This window comes from Achroia grisella, unplaced genomic scaffold, assembly GCF_030625045.1.
Source record: "Achroia grisella isolate CSIRO2021 unplaced genomic scaffold, CSIRO_AGI_Agris_v1 utg487, whole genome shotgun sequence".
Classification (NCBI taxonomy): Eukaryota; Metazoa; Arthropoda; class Insecta; order Lepidoptera; family Pyralidae; genus Achroia; species Achroia grisella.
The window spans coordinates 5,526,310-5,545,944 of NW_026712891.1; the positions used below are offsets into that span (position 1 = coordinate 5,526,310).

General features: G+C 34.3%; 1 protein-coding gene across 1 annotated transcript; it reads left to right on the forward strand.

The window, feature by feature from the left end:
- Positions 1-148: 148 nt before the first annotated feature.
- On the forward strand, positions 149-17,780 carry LOC131845924 (histone deacetylase 6). Its single transcript, XM_059195088.1, has 19 exons — positions 149-399; positions 486-623; positions 945-1,034; positions 3,039-3,169; positions 3,810-3,993; positions 4,379-4,581; positions 5,087-5,155; positions 5,632-5,824; positions 6,904-6,963; positions 7,623-7,816; positions 8,153-8,406; positions 9,369-9,450; positions 10,056-10,202; positions 10,697-10,819; positions 12,069-12,297; positions 12,857-12,982; positions 13,268-13,397; positions 13,951-14,699; positions 15,398-17,780. The coding sequence occupies exons 1-19, from the start codon at positions 397-399 to the stop codon at positions 15,617-15,619; spliced, it is 3,327 nt and encodes a 1,108-aa protein (XP_059051071.1). The 5' UTR covers positions 149-396; the 3' UTR covers positions 15,620-17,780.
- The last annotated feature ends 1,855 nt before the right edge of the window (positions 17,781-19,635 follow it).

Here is a 19,635-nt window from a genome sequence, read left to right on the forward strand (position 1 = left end):
CTGTACACGCTAGCAACCTTTACCTCGATGCAATTAGGAATATAAATTGAATTTTTTTTTTGGTTCTGTTTTTCCCTTTTTAGGGAAAGGCAAAAGAACTCAGCCCATACAGCCACATAAATTGAATGTCAAATGAATGCCAAAAATTGTCAATCTGACCAAATTGTCATTTTCAGTGTTATTTAATTAATATTTTGATTTTCAAATTATCAAATAAATCAAATTGAATCTCAATGGCAACAGTGAAATAATTAACCAGTTTTATTTGTGTCTACGACCTGCAATAACCACAACAAATAATGGTTATGTTATAATTTGTGGTATGACTATGTAATGCATAAATTATGGTAAATAAAAATTTGTTGTGAAACAAAGCGTCATTTATTTAAACTAATAATGGTTTGTATTTCGGCTTATTATAAAAGAATATCTTTGATTTTGTGTCCAAATACTCGCTTTACTCATGATTTTATTAATTATTGTAGTCTACCCCACCTCCATTGCAAACACGCCGCTCATCAGGCGACAGTAAAAAAACAACCCCACCGACTTCCAGTATTGTTACTAGAAATGGTGCCCGGAAAGCCAAAATCCAAACCCGTGCCATGTCCGCTGGTGCCAAGGTGAGAAACACATTTTTTCAAATTAATTTTAGCTATTAAAATTTTTATTACTTTTATTTCATTTTAGTTTTCTTGTTGATATATCATTCAATTTTGAAATAAAGCGAAATGAGTACTAGCTATAATCCAAAGTGTTTGTTACTATAGGTTGGAGAGAATTCTTGTGTCTGGTTTATTATCAATGTTTGTTTACATATATGTGTAGTCCACACATAAGTGCCTTATCGTACACATTCATTCAGCACTATTTATCTTATCATGGTATTATGTAAGTATATAAAGATGTTACAAATATATTCTTACAACATTATAATTTTGTAGCCATCAGCCGCGGTTCTCGCTGGCAAGAAGAAGGCACAACAAAAAAAGAAACAAACTGTATACTCTCTCATCAAGGATCATTACCAAATTGTAAGTAAAAAAACAGAGAAACTTATTAAAATTATGAACATAAAAGTTTGTGAGTATGGATGGATGGATGGATGAATGTTAGTTATTCTTTCACAGAGAAACTACTGTGAATGGATTTTAATGAAAATTTATAATTATGTAGCTCATATATCAAAATAACACATAGTCTGTAAATTGCACACAGATATATCTGTGCTCACAGGTAGTACTATTCTGTATAGGCATTTACAGTATACAAATATTTCTAAAACTAAATTTTATGTGTTTGTATTTTTAGTATTAATTACTTTTTTATTTATAACTAATGTGTATAACTTTAACTATGACACACTTCAATAGATCCATTGATATATGTCATCCTCTGATATGTAGTTACTATTTGAGTTACTACTTGATTCTTAATTTCTTACTTGTATAATAATATATTAATTCTATACTTCTATATATTAATTTAGGATGTCATTGTAGCAAATATTTACTTATTTATGGGATTATTTATATCATTGAATAAAAACTGAAATGTAACTATACATATTATACAGGAGTCAACCAATTATAATATGTTTATTCACACCGATGGCTCAGATGAGAGGTTAACTACCTAATAGAGACCAATTTACAATATCTTTATTCAATCAACTCATGGATAGCATAAATTATTCATGTATATATGGACGGATTGTACATGTGTGTGATGATGAAATAATATGTACCAATATAGTATTTGTTGTGTAGGTGTAAGTTTGTTTATCCAAGGCTGCATATCTCTTTAGTTTATTACAGACTTATTTGACTTGTCTGTTTTACAACTTAATGTTTTTATTATTGCATTATCATAGCATGTATTCAACCAAAACTAGATTTGACATAAAATCAGTAACATCAGTGAAGATATGTGTGGATGTATAGAAAGAGGCCCTCATATATTGGACTTATCATCTTATCGAGCGATAAGATGAATAGGGATACAGAGAAAAAGATGACTCAATGATATTAAAGATATTGCTGGAAAACATTTTATTGAGAAAACTGTAATTATATGGGAAATAAAGTGATAATACAGATATAAGACTGATTGATTTGTAACCTACATCTGTGTCACTTATCTGAGTATTTGCTCAGAACTTCTCTCTTTGCCACAGTATACCTGACAGCCACACAATGAATCCAATAGATACTAAAATTTAGTCCATAAATTAAACTTTTTATTATTCCTGTTTCGAAAATGAAAAGTTTTTTTCGTGTACATGTTTTATTGATGTAAGCTATAATTTAATAAATTAATGGAGTCAATTCTTGTGAAATATAATCTGATATGAATTTTGAAGCAGTTATCCTCAACTGATTGAATTGAAATATTCCATACACGTCTAGTTTATATGACAATGTGTGATGACTAAGTAACATTATTCAAAATATAATATGGCGGACCCAAAAGGCGAACTATTTATTTTTTATGCACTTCCATAATTGGGTATCAAATAAAAGGCATGGAACCTTTTTACCAATACGCAAGTATAATAAAATGACGTAATTTTCAATCTTATTTATTTATTCTTTTGCACACAAAATTATATACAAGGTGGTACAAATTTTGTGTGAGGTGCGATTCAACCGATGCGACTGGTGGGCTGATAATAAGCTGGTACAATTTAGTAATGTTATATCTAGTGCCGTTTCACCTGCGTTAAATTTTAATAAAAAATATAGCCTATATGTTATTCTGATGCATAAGTTATATTACTGTAAAGTTTCATCAAAATCTGTTCAGAACAAACACAACACTGACAAACATCCATACTCACAAACTGTCAGGATTATAATTTTAAGAAACATATAAACATATTAACATACCCATATAAAATAAGTAGATTATATACAAATTAAATATAAAATCTAATATGGCTGCGTTAAGAAGCTTATCTTTATGATTTTCTTTTACTATCCATTTATTATTATCAAACTATTATAAAGGAAACACTAAATACTTTTTTAATACAACAGGCCATGGAGTCCAAAACGAAAGTCAGGGGTCCAACGGGTTTCGTGACGGAACCCCGTATGGCAGAGCATCGGTGTCTTTGGGATGACAAGTACCCAGAGTGTCCAGAGAGATTGATTGGTGTTATTGACAGGTGTGACCAGCGTTACGTTTTATATTAATTAAACTAACTGTGTTGGCAGTTGCAAAACATTACGAAGTATCTTATGGATAATAATGAAATGGTGCACCTACTGCGCTAAAAGTTTACGTTGGCGGGACACCAGTGGAGGATGATAAGATGAGAATGAGGTCAGGTCCGTGGTATTGAATTAAATGGATTTGTCACAATGTTATTCAGGGGGAACCAGGTGGATTTCAACATGGTACATTGCTAGCAATGGGGTTATTAGTCCACATTATTACCCCCCCCCCCCCTCACGAAGTATCTGGTGTTCTGAAAACTAATTAACAAAATTAAGCATTTTGTTATATACCAATATGAAAATTGTATTCAAACCGGTTAAATCGTTTCTGAGATTAGCGGAAAAAAATAGAGGCGAAAATTCTATTTTTAACGTTCATAAATAGGTACTAAATGGTACAAGGTAAAAAAAAACTTGATAAAATCTTTATTGTAGGATTCTAATAGTGATAAAAAACAAATATTTTTCTCTTTATATTATTAGTGTAGTTATACGTAACAAAACATTCGTAATAGATACGCATTAATATTTTTTTTATTGTGTGGGAATTGATATTGTGCGTACAAAAACTTAGTGTACTTTTCACAGATGCCGTGAACTGAATTTAATTGAGCAATGTGTGGAGTTCGAGCCCCGGGCAGCTACTAAAGAAGAGTTGAATGTTCTACACTCACCATCCGTTTATGACATGCTGGAGACAACACACAACAACAACGATCTCGAATACCTCGAAGATGTATCATCTAAATATGATGCCATATATATACACCCTGTAAGTTCAATATTGATAATTTTAAGTACAAAAAAATTGTTTATTACAAAACTAGTATTGCATTTACGAAATAACTGGGAGAGAAACAAGATAAAAGATGTCATACGGTGAAAGCCACAGGAGCTAAATATAATGACGACCTCTGTGGTCTAGCGGTTTAGCACACCTCTTTACTTCCGATGGTCCCTGGTTCGATTCCTCGCAAGGTGCAAAAATTGTATTCATGAGAATGATTGTATATCATGTATGTACAAGAAAAATATAGCTAAGTATTTATACCTGTTTACCTTGGGACTAGATGGCGCTGTGTAAATTATCCAGATAAAAGCTATTTTTTTGCAATTAATTTAGCAGCAATTGTTATTATGATAATTTTTAACCATAGAGTACCCACGAGCTGGCGCTTCTATCAGCCGGCTCGACCATAGATATGGTTGATCGCATAGTATCAGGCGAGGTACAGAACGGCGCAGCTATGGTCCGGCCGCCCGGGCACCATGCTATGCGCGCAGAGCCTTGCGGGTACTGCTTCTACAACAATGTCGCGCTTGCCGCCAAGCATGCCATAGACAAGCGAGGACTCAAAAGGTTTGTTCCATTTTCATAAAATGAAATTTTCAAAAATCCGCCACCAATGAATTATTAGTATATTCACTTGTGGCGGATTTTCGTAGCGAGATTTTCGCATCACTCTACATTTCCAAAATATCCATATATCCAAATCAGCATTTCAACTAGAATACATAATATTAGTTTTAATTAATTATTTAGTATTATTATAATTATATAGTCTATTTTTTAGAACAACGTAAATATACTACCCCATATTTTTGTAGAAATGTGATTATAAATATATATTTTAAATAAGATTGGACCATGGAGGTTTTAATACATTATTATGGGATGCTTAAGTAAGTTTAGTTAAGTCACATTAAAATATTGGTATGTTCTTAAGTAAATTTTAGTTAGACAGGTCGTCCTTCAAAGTATACTGCATTAGAAATAATTAGTTCCGAGTTAGAAGTAAGTACTATAAGTTAAGAACTTTTTAGTGTTATATATGCACAACTATTGCAACAATATTTTATTACAGGATATTAATAGTGGATTGGGATGTACATCACGGTCAGGCCACCCAGCAGATGTTTTACGACGATCCCAGGTAATCTGATTTAACAAATATATTTTGTATATACATATATCCCGTGCGATCGATCCCCCGTCCAATTCAAATGGGGATCGAAATTACAACGGCCTGAGCCGAGGTTTAAATCCCTAGCGGTGCCCTCAGACTAAAGTCGTATCCGTCAGGCGGGAGTTGGTCTTCAGCCGCTTCATAAGTCACTCAGTTAATTCTTTGAGCTCATTATTAGACAAAAAAGCTGCTGTTTCTTGGACTATTTCCTCGACTTCTTTCCATTATGTTCCGAATTGTCGGGTTGAAATAAACGAGCGCTTACCGAAACAGCGTTAAGCAGGGTCTTACTTTATATAGAAAGCACTCAGACCGACAGTAAGATGTTTAGCGATTAAAATAAGCAAGACGATTGCCCACATAAACAACTACTTACTCTGTGCCTTACCTTGGATCTGTACAGTGATTAGTCTATGATATATTTATAAATAATTTATTTCCAGAGTGGTATATTTCTCCATACACCGATATGAGCACGGGTCCTTCTGGCCCAACCTACGGCATTCGAACTTCAACTACATCGGCACCGGAGCAGGAAAGGGGTATAATTTCAACGTACCACTGAACAAAACGGGTATGAAGGACGCGGACTACCTTGCTATTTGGCACCAGTTGCTGTTGCCAATGGCTTTAGAGGTGAGCTCTTCGATGACAAAGATATATGTAGTTAGAGTTTTTGATGAAGCCTTTAAGGCTACTTATTAAGATATTGAAAACGTACAAGAAAATAGCTTATTGCTTCTTAAAAGGGCGGCAACAAACTTGCCTTTCCCCTGCTGTTGCGCGTGCTCATGGGCGACGTTAATCACTTACCATCAACTGATCTGTAAGCTCGTTTGTCCTCGATGCTACAAATAAAAAAGTCGACAACATCGGTGCCATGTCAAACTGTTCTTTATATTATTATCGACTATCAAGCCGCCCAGGCTTTACTTTGGTAGTAGAACTTAATATTACAAAATTGCATGCGTACACAGATTTAACGCTTAACTGCTTTAAATGCGTATACACATTATGTTTGTTTATTTGTTTAATTACAAGTATATACCCTCACAAACTATACTTAAAATTGTTACAACTGTTTAAGTAAATAAATTTAGTTTAATTAATTACATATACGTAATATTAATACCTATATAGTTCAATTCATTTCATTTCCAATTATTATACTGATATAATTAATTTCATTTGAATTGATATTCACATATCTAAACACTCAGCCAGGAATTACTATATTGAGAGTTGAAAACCGCATGAAAAATCATTTAATAGTTTTTGGGATAATCGATAATATTTGATACAGACGAGGCAGGGCAATGTTTTATGTGTATATTTGGGCGCTTTTATATTTCCATCCTTCAGTATGATGTTCACTTACGATTTCATGATTCACGATACGAAGACTTCACTTCACTTTCTCTTCACTCTTCTAAATTTTCTTCGACGGTAATTGTACCATCCTTAGTAGCAATTATAAAAGCCTCCAATATTTATTACTTAATTAATTAATTTTTTTTTTTGCGCTACCATTAGCATGTGTGAGATCACAAATATTCAGTGCGGAAACCTGATCACTGCTACTGGATGCGTTATAACCTCTATTAGTGATCAAATTTCGCCAGTTATTTAATCTAGATCTATATTGTTTTTATAAAAGCATGTTGTAAGTGTAATATGAATAACATTCATTTTTCTCTTTTGTCCATCAACACCAGTATCAACCGGAACTCATACTCATATCCGCCGGGTACGACGCTGCGATCGGCTGCCCAGAGGTACAGCATCTCTTTCTAAATATGTATTATAATGTCGCTGTATTTTCAGTTTTCACCCGAACTTATTATCATCTCAGCTGGGTATGACTCCGCATTGGGCGATGAAAAGGTATGATTTCAATATAGTTGGAGAAGTGAAAATTTTGACTTAAAATGTGTATAATTTCTTACCTTTACTAATTAGCGAGAGTGTAGTGGCTTACAACCTGTTGTGGTTTACTCCGATTTGTTTTCTGGTTTCGACTTACTGCCGATTTACTAACCTTTAACACGGAAACAATTAAATAATTAAATGTTACCTCTATAATATTAGTATAGATAATTTAAGTTTAAACTAGCTGTACCCGCGCATTTAACTAGTTTGAAAATTATAGCCTATATGTTATTTAGATCAATGAGTGACATTACTATAGAGTTTCATCACCCTCGTTAACTCACATCATTAACTCGTTCACACAAAAACTACTGAATGGGTTTTAATGAATTAAACTTTACAAGAATATATATACATTAGATTAACACACATAGGCTATACATTGCACACGGGTGACACCGCGGGCACGGCTAGTTAATTTATACTCGCAAACTTTCACGCGTATAATATTAGTAAGGTTAACAGTATGTGGTACAGGAGTTTAAGAGCAAAGTGTGTATACCAGGGGGAGATGGAGGTGACGTCAGCGTGCTACGCGGCACTGACGCACCAGCTGGCGGGCGTGTGCAGCCGCGTGTGCGCGGTGCTGGAGGGCGGGTACTGCGTGCCGTCGCTGGCCGACGGCGCCGCCCTCACGCTGCGCACGCTGCTCGGCCTCCCGCCGCCGCCCATGCAGGCCCTCACCGAACCCTCAGACGAGTAAGGCCTTTTTAAGTCATTTCTCAAGTTTTTTATAGCGTAGGACAAGAAAGAAGAAGCTCACAGACTTCATTTTTTTATTCCACTTTAAAAAAAGATTGTGTAGACAAACGAGCTTGCAGCGCTTATGTATTTTTTATTAAGTAGCTTTAAGTACTAACAGATGACTTGATGGTAAAATTAGGTTACGAAAAAAAAATCTATGTATTTGTATCAGTTTTCTAGTACCCATAACACAAGCTTTAGCTAGCTTAACTTGAGTCTAGATGGCACTGTGTGAATTGTCCTGATGTTATTGTTATAATAGTTTTTTAGGACATTATAATTTCTTTCCAGAATCCGAGAGACAATACTGAATTGTATATATGTACAAAAGCCATACTGGCAGTGTTTTAACTACCAGCCAACGTACAGCATCGACACGTCGATACCGAACGTGTGTGATGGAGAGAAACAGAAACATACGGTGTCCGTGAGGTGGGAAGGAGACGAGACGAGACCTGATAAGTTCGCTACGAGGGACTGCTATCCATTACAGGACGACGCCACAAAGAAACGAAACGCTGAAAGATTAAATCATTTAAGATTAGGTTAGTAATCTTATAGTGGGTTTTAAAAGGACTAAAGCAAGCTATCTAATTAATATTACAAACTTTTGTTTTTCGGAATACATACTCTAATGCTGTTGGTCTCAGCGCATAGATGCATGAATATTTGTTTATGATGAAACTTTACAGTAATAACAGCCTTTTTTATTTCTCTAGAGCATTCCTGCACCCTCTACCACTTTCTATCTTCTCTACCCAAAGATTGTCTGGAAGAGATTGCTTACGCGATAAGACCGCCTTTTGTGCCTTATTACTTATTATGTTCTTTGTAATATACTTCTGGTGCAGTAAAGAGTAAATAAATAAATAATAAAGCTTATACATCAGAATAACACATAGGCTGTAAATGTCATGCGGCTGAAACTGCGGGCATAGCTAGTATGCATATATAGATATATATATATACACACACATGTTAATTCTGAACAGTACGAGACTACATTGATAATTGCACTCTTTAGGTAGAATTCATCTTTTCGCGATTTGCTTTTGACTATAAAACTCATATAGTTCATACAGACATTAACTGCGTGAAATAGGGCGAACACAATAGTCTATGTAGGTCACAGTGCTACAGGTTTTAACACCTGACAATAGCCCAAATACATCAATTAATAAAAAACATCTCAGCGCGTTAATAAAAATATTACTACTTGTTGTAACAACTTCTAGTCGCATACAACGAGAGTAACTGTCTTATAAGTAAGTAAGAATCGATCTGTCTCATCAGACATTGTTACAATTGCTTCAAAGCGTCCGCCATATGCACCTTTATTTATGTATTTGTGTATTGAAATTTTAAATGTGGCACTAAAAATTTTATTCAAACAATGGACCGACCGACAATGATTCGACCTAAATCACAGTACCATATACTTGATTATTTGGTTGATCTCATAGCAGAAATAACGCCTATCCAAACTAATATATGGTTCTTTTTCCAGTGACGGATCTTTCAATACCATCATACCCAGTGGGTTATATATACGACGAGGCGATGCTGAAACATAAAAATATATGCGAGCCGTGAGTAAACTTTATTTATATGTATTATTATAATTTACGCACGATGGATATGAAAAACAAAATGAATTCCAGAGTCTTTATCGCCTATTCTACTCAACATATCATTTGTCTCGCTCTCACAGTCCTGCTAAATGTCATTCATCTCTCTTTTCTATCATGACTAAAATTTGGCCACTGATTTTTTTTTATTTTAAACTTTTCGCATGCTAATTAAAAATTATAACATTATACTCATTATTTGGATTATATTAAGAGGCAGAAAAATCAAGAGAGAAAGGCAAAGAAAGGAAGGTGGTTAGAATATAAAAATAATGAATCCCTTGTTCTAAGTTGGAGTTGGCAAAGTATATTTTTTTAATGTTTTGATATAAAGGGTGTAGAAACCACCATAGAAATATCATTATGTAACAGTTCTTTTCTGCTCTATCTTTTAAGAGATATAATCATCTGTTTTTGTAGCTATAATAAAAATAATGCCACAAGTTTCATTTTTATAGACCTTGTTAGTGGCTCTGTTTTTCTTATTATATTCAATATTACGTTATATTAAATTGAGAGGATGTGCAATTTCCAATCGTATGCTGAGACAATAAGTGTCGTTTCAGCGGACACGTGGAGTGTCCGGAGCGCATCATGCGTATCCACGAGCGGCACCGCAACTACGGGCTGCTGTCACGTGTTCACCAGCTGCAGGGACGCCGCGCTACCGACGAGGAAATACTCGCCGTGCACACTGAGAAACATCTCGACAGGTAACTACACTTAACCTACTTAAAAAAGTACTAAATAAATAACCCTGGATAATTAAGACAGCGCCATCTAGTCCCACTGTAAGCACAGCTTGTGCTATGGGTGCTAGATAACTGATATAATTAAATACTTAGGTATTTTTTTATAAATACATACATAATACACATAGTAATCACCCAGACCTACATAAACAATCATACTTATGAATACAAATGTTTGCACCGTGCAAGGAATCGAACCTGCGTCTGTCGGAAGTAAAGCGATGTACTAAACCGCTCGACCTGGCCTTTACAGCTTCAACAGAGGGATAGGGGGCTACTGCAGATGGCACCCCTAACCCGCGCAAGGATTTATGGAGTGACTGAAAGCTCCTTCTAGCTATTCTCATATATATCAATGTATGAGAATAGCTTTTATGAATGAATTAGTGTTTTACCTAACCTTATTATTAAACCTTGAAATTATTAAATTTACCTAACCTTGTATTGTTTTCTAGATTAAAAGACTTAGCTACAACGAAGCTTAGAGATCTGAATACTCAGAAGGACGATTTTGACTCGGTCTACTTCCATCCAGACTCATTGGAAAGTGCAGCCGTGGCCACGGGCTGCGTTTTAGAGGTATTTATCACAATTTCTTACATTATTACCACAGTTAAGTTTATATGTAAAGCACTGATAGCAGTCTCGTAATATTTGTAATTGTTCAAAAACAATTTCATTTAATTAAATTAATAATTTTTAATCGGTTTCTATTTAAATATTTAATCATCATAATTTGCATATACAAATAAAATATTAAATAAAATATTGTACAATTTATTTATTACTTTAGAATTTGAGTTTAAAGCAAAGTTTCTATGGTACAATTGAAATTCCATTATTGAATGATAATTTAACAGGAATAATTTAAATTTATAAAAGCATTCGTCCTTATTGTCTATATTGACCTTTGTTTATATGTCCTTATAGACAACTAGCTGACCTGGCAAACGTTGTTTTGCCATATAAATAACTTTTAAGTAATTTCTAGCTAAAAAAAAAAAAAAAATTTAGGGTTGGACTACTCCTACCATTTAAGGGGATGAAAAATAGATGTTGGTCGATTCTTAGACCTACTCAATACGTTCACAAAATCTCATGAGAATCGGTCAAGCCGTTTCGGAGGAGTATGGGAACGAAAACTGTGACATGAGAATTTTATATATAAGATAAGGATAGTTTTAGTAGAAAATATCTGGAAAGCTAAAATTTGGGAGATAAATGTGTGTGTGTGAGCGCGCGTGTGTGTGACCTTGTCAAGTGTTCAATAGTATAGGTAGTGTAAGATTATATCCCATCACAAACATAAATGTGAAATGATAGCCGAGTTTAATATTATGATATATGCCTTGATTGTTGACTTCTGAAAGAGATGAGATCTAAATGGGTGCCAAGTTCAATGGTCTGTCCTGAAATGTATTTATAACAATATAAAATATCATTTCTTCTTATAACTTAGGATAATATACTGTAGCCTAAGGTCTAAATTGGCCAGTTCTCATATACCAATTATTACTTTCGATTGCTAGTTACTATTAATATTAAAATAGGAACCGACAAGTAACATGTTTAGAACTTGCGAAGGCTACAGTATATGAAATTTGGAACACATATTTATCTCGCAAGTCTCAATATATGAACCAAATTTGACAGGTTTGTGTGAAAGAGTTTTTGAGTTATGAGGGGGTCAAAAGTGGCTCCAAATGGTTCGTGTAAATATACACACGGTGCTGCAGGCCAGTTTACTTGAAACTCGGCTTGACACGCTACCGCGTGTCTAGATTACTGAAAACTGAATACAATACGTGCGTTGCGTGCGTATGTGCGGATGGTGGACGCGGTGGTGTGCGGCGCGGCGGGGAGCGGGTCGTGCGTGGTGCGGCCGCCCGGGCACCACGCGGCGGGCGGCGCGCCGCGCGGGTTCTGCCTCCTCAACAGCGCCGCCGCCGCCGCCGCCCGCGCGCTGCGCCGCCACGCGCTCTCCAGGGTGCTGCTCCTCGACTGGGACGTGCACCACGGCGACGGCACGCAGCGCCTCACCTACCACGACCGCAGGGTACGACCACCACTATATTCACTAACCCATCGCATATGATGTACTCACTCACGCGGACGGCCTTCGATAGTCCAGAAAAAAATAAAGGAAATATTCTTCGTTAAAAGTTCCTCGCTTGTTGAAGTAAGAGGACAAATGATGGATATATCACGTAATTGATGTTTTTCCTCTGTATCATTCTACCGGGAGCCATGTGACTCGTAGACTTTGTTGAAGGTCATTCGCTTGAGGATATAACATTGATGACATATCAGCTGAGATAATCGACAAATTTCGGCTAGCCGCAAAGCAGCTTCTTTAGCTGTGTACGGAAAGCATAACATCCTGATACTCCGGAATGCATGAAGGACAATAAGGACGTTACATAAATAAATAAATATGTGACGGTATTACAAATAGAAGGACCGGCATGTTTGTGCCATACGAGGAGTCGAATCCGCGACCGTCGGAAGTACAACTGTGTGCTAAACCACTAGACCACCGAGGCCGTCATCAATTGGCATTAGAAATTGTCATGATTCAGTACATTATTATTAATCTATTTATTTCCCTGTTTCAGATACTATACATGTCAATACACCGGTACGACGGCGGCTCGTTCTTCCCCCACTCTAAAGAGGCTGACTACACGGCAGTGGGCGAGGGGCACGGGGAGGGGTACAACGTCAACATACCCTGGAACAAGGTAATGACACTTCACCTCAGGGTCACCTCGTACCTGTATACCGCACTCGTTTACTTATAGAATGGTTTTATTTCAAAAACCTACGTGCATGCTTGCGAACGTGTACAGAAAAAAATGTACAAAAGACAAGCTTCATGCCATATGGCATTCTAACCTTTAGGTTGAAATAGAAAGCGTTATTGTGTCTATATTATGTAAAAACCTAAAAAATATATATGTACATATATAACTAAGTTATACAAATATATTATATATATTTATTAATGTAATATATTTCGTATGCAGCGCGGGATGGGTGACCCGGAATATATGGCAGCGTTCACACAAGTGGTGCTGCCAATCGCGTACGAATACAACCCACAGCTGGTCATCGTGTCCGCCGGCTTCGATGCATGCGTCAGCGATCCACTTGGAGGTAATCTTGAAACAAAATAATATCGTGACCTTAACTAATACGTTTATATATTATACCGAATTACTTTTATTTATGACACTAAATATATGCTCATTCATCTGAAAATATAGTAAAAATGTAAACACTTCGAGTACAACACTCTACATAAGTACATCGCGACATAACGGAACTAGAGCATAAACACCTGAACGAGAGCTCCGGAAAGGCATCATTAAAAGAAGCAGATCAAGGACGAGTGTATAACATAAAATGAGCAAAAAAAGGCACCAGTATAGTCACAAATATTTTAGTGACTAATTTCATATATAAAACAATATAGTTATTATAAAAAACATAGACAATAAAAAAGATACATAAAACAGTTTGTAACAGCATCGAGCGTGCATCCGTGAGGGTGCATCAGCAACTATTTTTTTTTATTAAACTAAGTACAGCTCGACGACACTCGATCAATAATGCTGTATTACATTAAATTTATTGTGCACCCATATTGCATGTTCTATGGGTGACTAAAGTTGTTGAGTGATTAAGGTTATTTATTTATTTGCGATAGGTTGCAACGTGTCGCCTGAATGCTTCGGCAGAATGACGCACTTCCTCCGTGGTTTGGCCGGTGGCCGCGTCATACTTTGCCTTGAGGGTGGTTACAATGTCACCAGCATCTCGTACGCTATGACTATGTGCACCAAAGCCCTCCTCGGTGACCCGATCCTCCAAAATTATGAAAACAAACAGACCCCGCATTGGTCAGCCATAGAAACCATAAACAATGTTATCAAAACACAAAAGAAATACTGGAAAAATCTTAAATTCCAAATAGCTTTACCCGCGGAGAATGTTCTAGAAGAACCATTACCATCTAGAGGATTGGTTGTATCTGATGAACATAACAGTACAAATGATAAAGTAGAAGTATCACTATCCAGCACCATAGAGAGTCAATCGGATCGTTCATTAGAAATCAATATGGCGAATTTGAGCATAGACAAACCGAAGTGCGCGGATGGTATTCACTGTGGTACAGATGATGAAGAGGACAAACCAGAGAGTTCTAGTGATAGAAAAGAAAATAAATCCGAAGGAAGTACAAGCACAAATGCTGGGAATACATTAGTCGATTACTTAGCTGAGAATATGCAAGCTTTAGTTGACGGCGAGATGTTTGCAGTGGTTCCTTTAACTTGGTGTCCCCACTTAGAGTCACTATATGCGATACCGAATGATGTGAAGTTTGAACAGGGAGTCAAATGTGTTGACTGCGAGGAGACGGCGGAAAATTGGGTGTGTCTACACTGTTATGTGGTAAGTATTTAGGGAAATTATTCGATCTTTGTAAATACAAAAGTATAATAGTATGGTTTGATACTACTTCTTTAATAAATACTTTTTCTGTTTTTCTTTAAACCAAACTTAAGACCTAATTCCTAATTATCTTATTAATATTATAAACGCGAGAGTTTGTGAGTATGGATGGATTGATGGACATTTGTTACTCTTTCACGCAAAAACTACGGGACGAATTTTGATGTAACTTTATGTTAATATAGCTTATACATTAGAATAACACATAGGCTATAATTAAAAAAGATATTATGTAAATTGGGCGAAATGTAATTATAAATGTTAAGTAAGTGTAATGCAGATGAAGTTGCAGTCATCCAAAATCATAATAATATATATATATATGTATATATTTGATACCATTTATATTGCAAACAGGGTCTTAAGTAGTCTTAACTCTAAAAAAATTATGATAAATAAAGGAATTTACCTCTCTCGACGTTTCTACTACGTTACGGTAGCTGTGGTCACGAATTGACTGGTGTAACAGCGATGTCAAACAGATACCTTTAATTGCTATAAAATGATTCGTGTTAAGACCCGATTTACAATATAATAAAATGTACATTTTATACTACCTTTTGTATTGTGTGCATAGAACTTAAATAAACAATGTATATTAAACACGAAAGTTTAAAAATAAAAATATATATGTTCAGACGGCGTGCGGGCGCAGTATCCGCGGTCATATGCAGGCTCACTACGCCAGCACGCAGCACGCACTCGTGCTGTCGCTGCTGGATCTGTCAGTTTGGTGCAACACTTGTTCGGCATACGTCGACAACGCTCTACTCTACGACGCCCGGAACAACGCCCACCGCTGTAAATTCGCGGAGGATATGCCTTGGTGCTACAACACTGATACCATACAAATGACCTAGTATCTCCCTCTCTTTCTCACTATATATCTCCTTCTGTCACTCGCAGTGAGCTAACACAGTGTAAGTCTACATAGAGCAAGAAAATATTCAAGAGACGTACATACGACTAAAAGTGAGGCGGCATGCTTAAGAAAATAATTGCAATTGTATTACACACACATTTGTATTTATCGAAAAGGTGTTGCCAGAGTTGAAATAAATCACTTAGAAATATTAATCTAATAATTAATTTAAAACATTGCTCTTTTATTTATTTACATAAGAGTTTATTGAATAAATATACTACATATAAAAAAAACGGTAACCGATTAAAAAAATTAACACCTTAATTTTTAGAACATTAGCTTTACTTTAGTTGTATGTTACCCTTTGATTTTTTTCTTTCTCATAAAATCTCATATTTTATTGATCTGTGAATAGTTAATAGAGATAGCACAGTCTTAAAATCTAATTTGACTTAGAATCATTAATAGAAATAAATGATAGAAAAGCAGTCAATGCTGACATTTAAGAAATTACTCTATGGTGCTATAGAAGATTCTAGTTATTAAACTGTTAATAGATCCAGTATTCCAACTTACTAAAACATTGTTGTGCAATCTTTATACTTTAAAAAATTGGTTCGCTTGTAGTGACGTTTCTTGAGAATATAAAGTTTACAACTAACTGTGGGTAATGTGAATAATCACTGTCAAATCAAAATAATAACCACCCAAGCGGGCCAAGTTAATATTATTTCTGTGTTATTAGCACAAAGCACAAATGTAAAATCAGTTTAGCACATTAATTAATCACATTAAACACGTTCTTTAATAATTAATCATATACTTACTTACTGTAAGAATTCAAGTAACTAATATAAAGTATGACGACTAAATGTGAAATAGAATAAACAATAATTTTGATAACAGTATCAGGCTCCAAGGACCTTATATATTTTTTTTATTTTATTTTTTAATATAATGATTCTAACTTATGTTTTTTTTACAAAAGGGTTTTTGTAATATTCTCTATCATTCCAATCGATAATTAGATATGAAAATATTCGAATTTAGTGCAGAGTCACAAAATAAATACTACCTATAAAATTTAGTACAACTAAAAGCCATTTTGCGCACTTATTACATTTGCACTTTAGTTATCTATAAGTACACACAGCCATAATAATATGATACATCTATTGTACATTCAGTGGCGAAGTGCAATACATTATATGTCGTTATTTTAACGGTTCGCTAAAGTCATTTTTACATTTCGCCTCGTACGTGTTTTCTAGTTTGAGTGTACCTACTAATAACTGTATATTCTATGTAAATACTCATGTATACATTGTGTATATTTATTTATTTTATATATTTAATAAGATTTTTTTAAATATTGTTTTACTAATAAATATGAATGTCATACAAAATTGATTTTGGTTATAATGATAAATAATTATGTATGTCTCCATGCCATGTTTTTAAGGAGAATAAATAAATATATTGTACTTTTCATAAAGTATATATGTATGGAAATTTGCTTGACAATAAATCAGTAAAATATTCATAATGTGGTATTGTGATGTAAAAAAGGACATTAAATCTATAATTTCAGTAATTCCTGTATTATCTGACATTTTATTTATTATTTTTTAACTATTACCTAGCGCGCTTGTTTAGAAATAAAGTAACTCACTTAGGGTTTCCTAGAACTATTTTTTTTAATGTATTGTCATGGTTTTTCTAATTAATACATACAATATAATATTTCTAAATACATAAAACAATTTTGATGATTCAGACTTAACTTTTTTTATATGTAAGGAGGTTTAAATTATTTAATTAGAATGCACTCTAGTCTGAGATTATTGTATGGATTTATACGCCATACTGTTTTCAAATCTTATTACCAAGTCGAGTGTTCAACCGCAACTACAGTTTATGAACGACACCACATTTCGTCTTCATAATATGCTGTATTATGTAACACTGTTTTAATAGTTTATTATAATATAATAAATATAAAACTGTAGTACTGCATGAACCATACAAACCTATTTGTTTAGTTCGTAACTGCAACCGTGTGTAGATCGTTCGTGTACAATTTCAGAAACATTCAATTTCAATCTGTTTCAAGTAAGCAATTATTATTAGTAAGCAATTGCAACGTTTCATAGTCAAGCCTTCATAGTCAAGATTGTTAATATATATACTGATAGTATATGTACTGCCGAAGCACGTACACTATTATCAGAATTTTTACAAATATTCAGTGCAGAAACCTGACCACCGCTACTAGAAGCGTAACAATCTTCTCTATTAGTGAACATATTCTGATCGTTATTTGATATACATCCATATAGCGACACTTGTTTGGCTTCTAAACGAAGCATCATGAAGCTATGAATAAAGCTTGCACATTTGGGAGCCTAGTGTTGGTGTGTATATGTAATGTTGTTGTGCCGCTCAAATTTCGCTGATCAAACTGAATAATTGTTAATAGTAGCGGAATTAAACAAAATTGTATAAATTAATTAAATTCGTATTTACAATTTTTTTTAAATATATTAATAGCTTTAATTCCCGATCCAATTATTTTACTATTAAAAATGATAATCATGGAATAAATGTTATTAGGTCTTATTAACTGATGTAGTTTCGGTAACAATTTAAACCGATTTAAACCGAAACCAAAAGTTTGGTCATAACTCTTGTACTTTAATTAATAATAAAAAGTTTTGATAGTTATAAATTAGATAATAATCCAGTACTCAAATTTAATGTACTTATTGCACAATACTATGACATTAACATATAAGTTTAATTGTACTTTGATATGGAATTAACTCAGGAAAAAAAGAAATGGGAAGTAGACTCTAAAGCTATAAATTTAATGTTCATTTCCCTAATTTGTTTTTTTTTTATTAATTCAGTTCAGTATTATACATGCCATTAACTTAACGCGTTTCACAACTAATAGCAATGCTATAATTATGGTAGGAAAATTCACATACTTCAAAATTCGCGTCTATATTAAGTGACGTCACGATTATTCCCGCTGTTTTTTAAAGTGTACTTATTTGTTTAATTTTTATACTATGACCTTAGGATTAGTTTGCAATAGAAAATATTTTTGAAAGAGACTATGTCGCTGCTATGAAAGTATAGAATTGTAAAACAGCATAGGAAGATTTGTTATTGTTAATAAAGTAATATTAATTTAATTTTTTCTTTGTAACTTTGAATATTAAGTATTATAGTTTATTTCTGCAACGAATATGGTACCGAATTTTAAAAAGATGTTTTTCTAGTGGTAATTGAATATCTATGCTGTAACAGTATTATAACTTATAAGTCCAGAATTGTAAATGGAGATCAAGAACAGTACACGCCGGGTCTACTCTAGACACGAATATATCTCTATTCTCCATTCGATCCTCCGCCTAATTCAAGCGGCGAATGAAATTACGACGGCCTGAGTACCAGACCACTAGCGGTACCCTCAGACTGAAATCGTATCCATCAGCCAGGAGTTGGCCTTCAGCTGCTCCATAGGTTATTCCGCGGGTTGGAGTGCTATCTGAACTCCCCTATCGTTCGGTGCGTTGTAAATGCCAGGTGCGGCCAACAGCATTAAACTATTTTAATGCCGTTGTTCGCAGCTTAGTTATACAACCAATCCAATGACATTAAATTCCCTACCATTTTATAATTCAGAATTGTATTTTAGAATAATTTCTATGTTTGGATTTCTATGAAACAATTTCTATGAATTAATGCACTGACATTGCTGTGGATTATTTTGGTTTAGTTTTTATTATTACATTGCATTTTAAATGTACATTGTATTAATTAAATGTTATAATTTAAAAATATATATATGTATTAAAAAAAATTACAAAGTTATAATAAAGATATTACATTTCTGTACTGTACTACAATAATGGATTGAAATGGATACTGAGATTTGATTCTAGAGTAGACCTGCTGTCTATGAAAGTCAAAATTGTAAATTATTAGCACATATTTTAATAT

What these genes read in the sequence shown, in the direction of transcription:
- LOC131845924 (XM_059195088.1), top strand. An exon ending in TTGATTGGTGTTATTGACAG is followed by an intron (nt 3,170 to 3,809) that starts GTGTGACCAGCG and finishes TACTTTTCACAG; the next exon opens with ATGCCGTGAACTGAATTTAA. An exon ending in ACTGAGAAACATCTCGACAG is followed by an intron (nt 10,203 to 10,696) that starts GTAACTACACTT and finishes ATTGTTTTCTAG; the next exon opens with ATTAAAAGACTTAGCTACAA.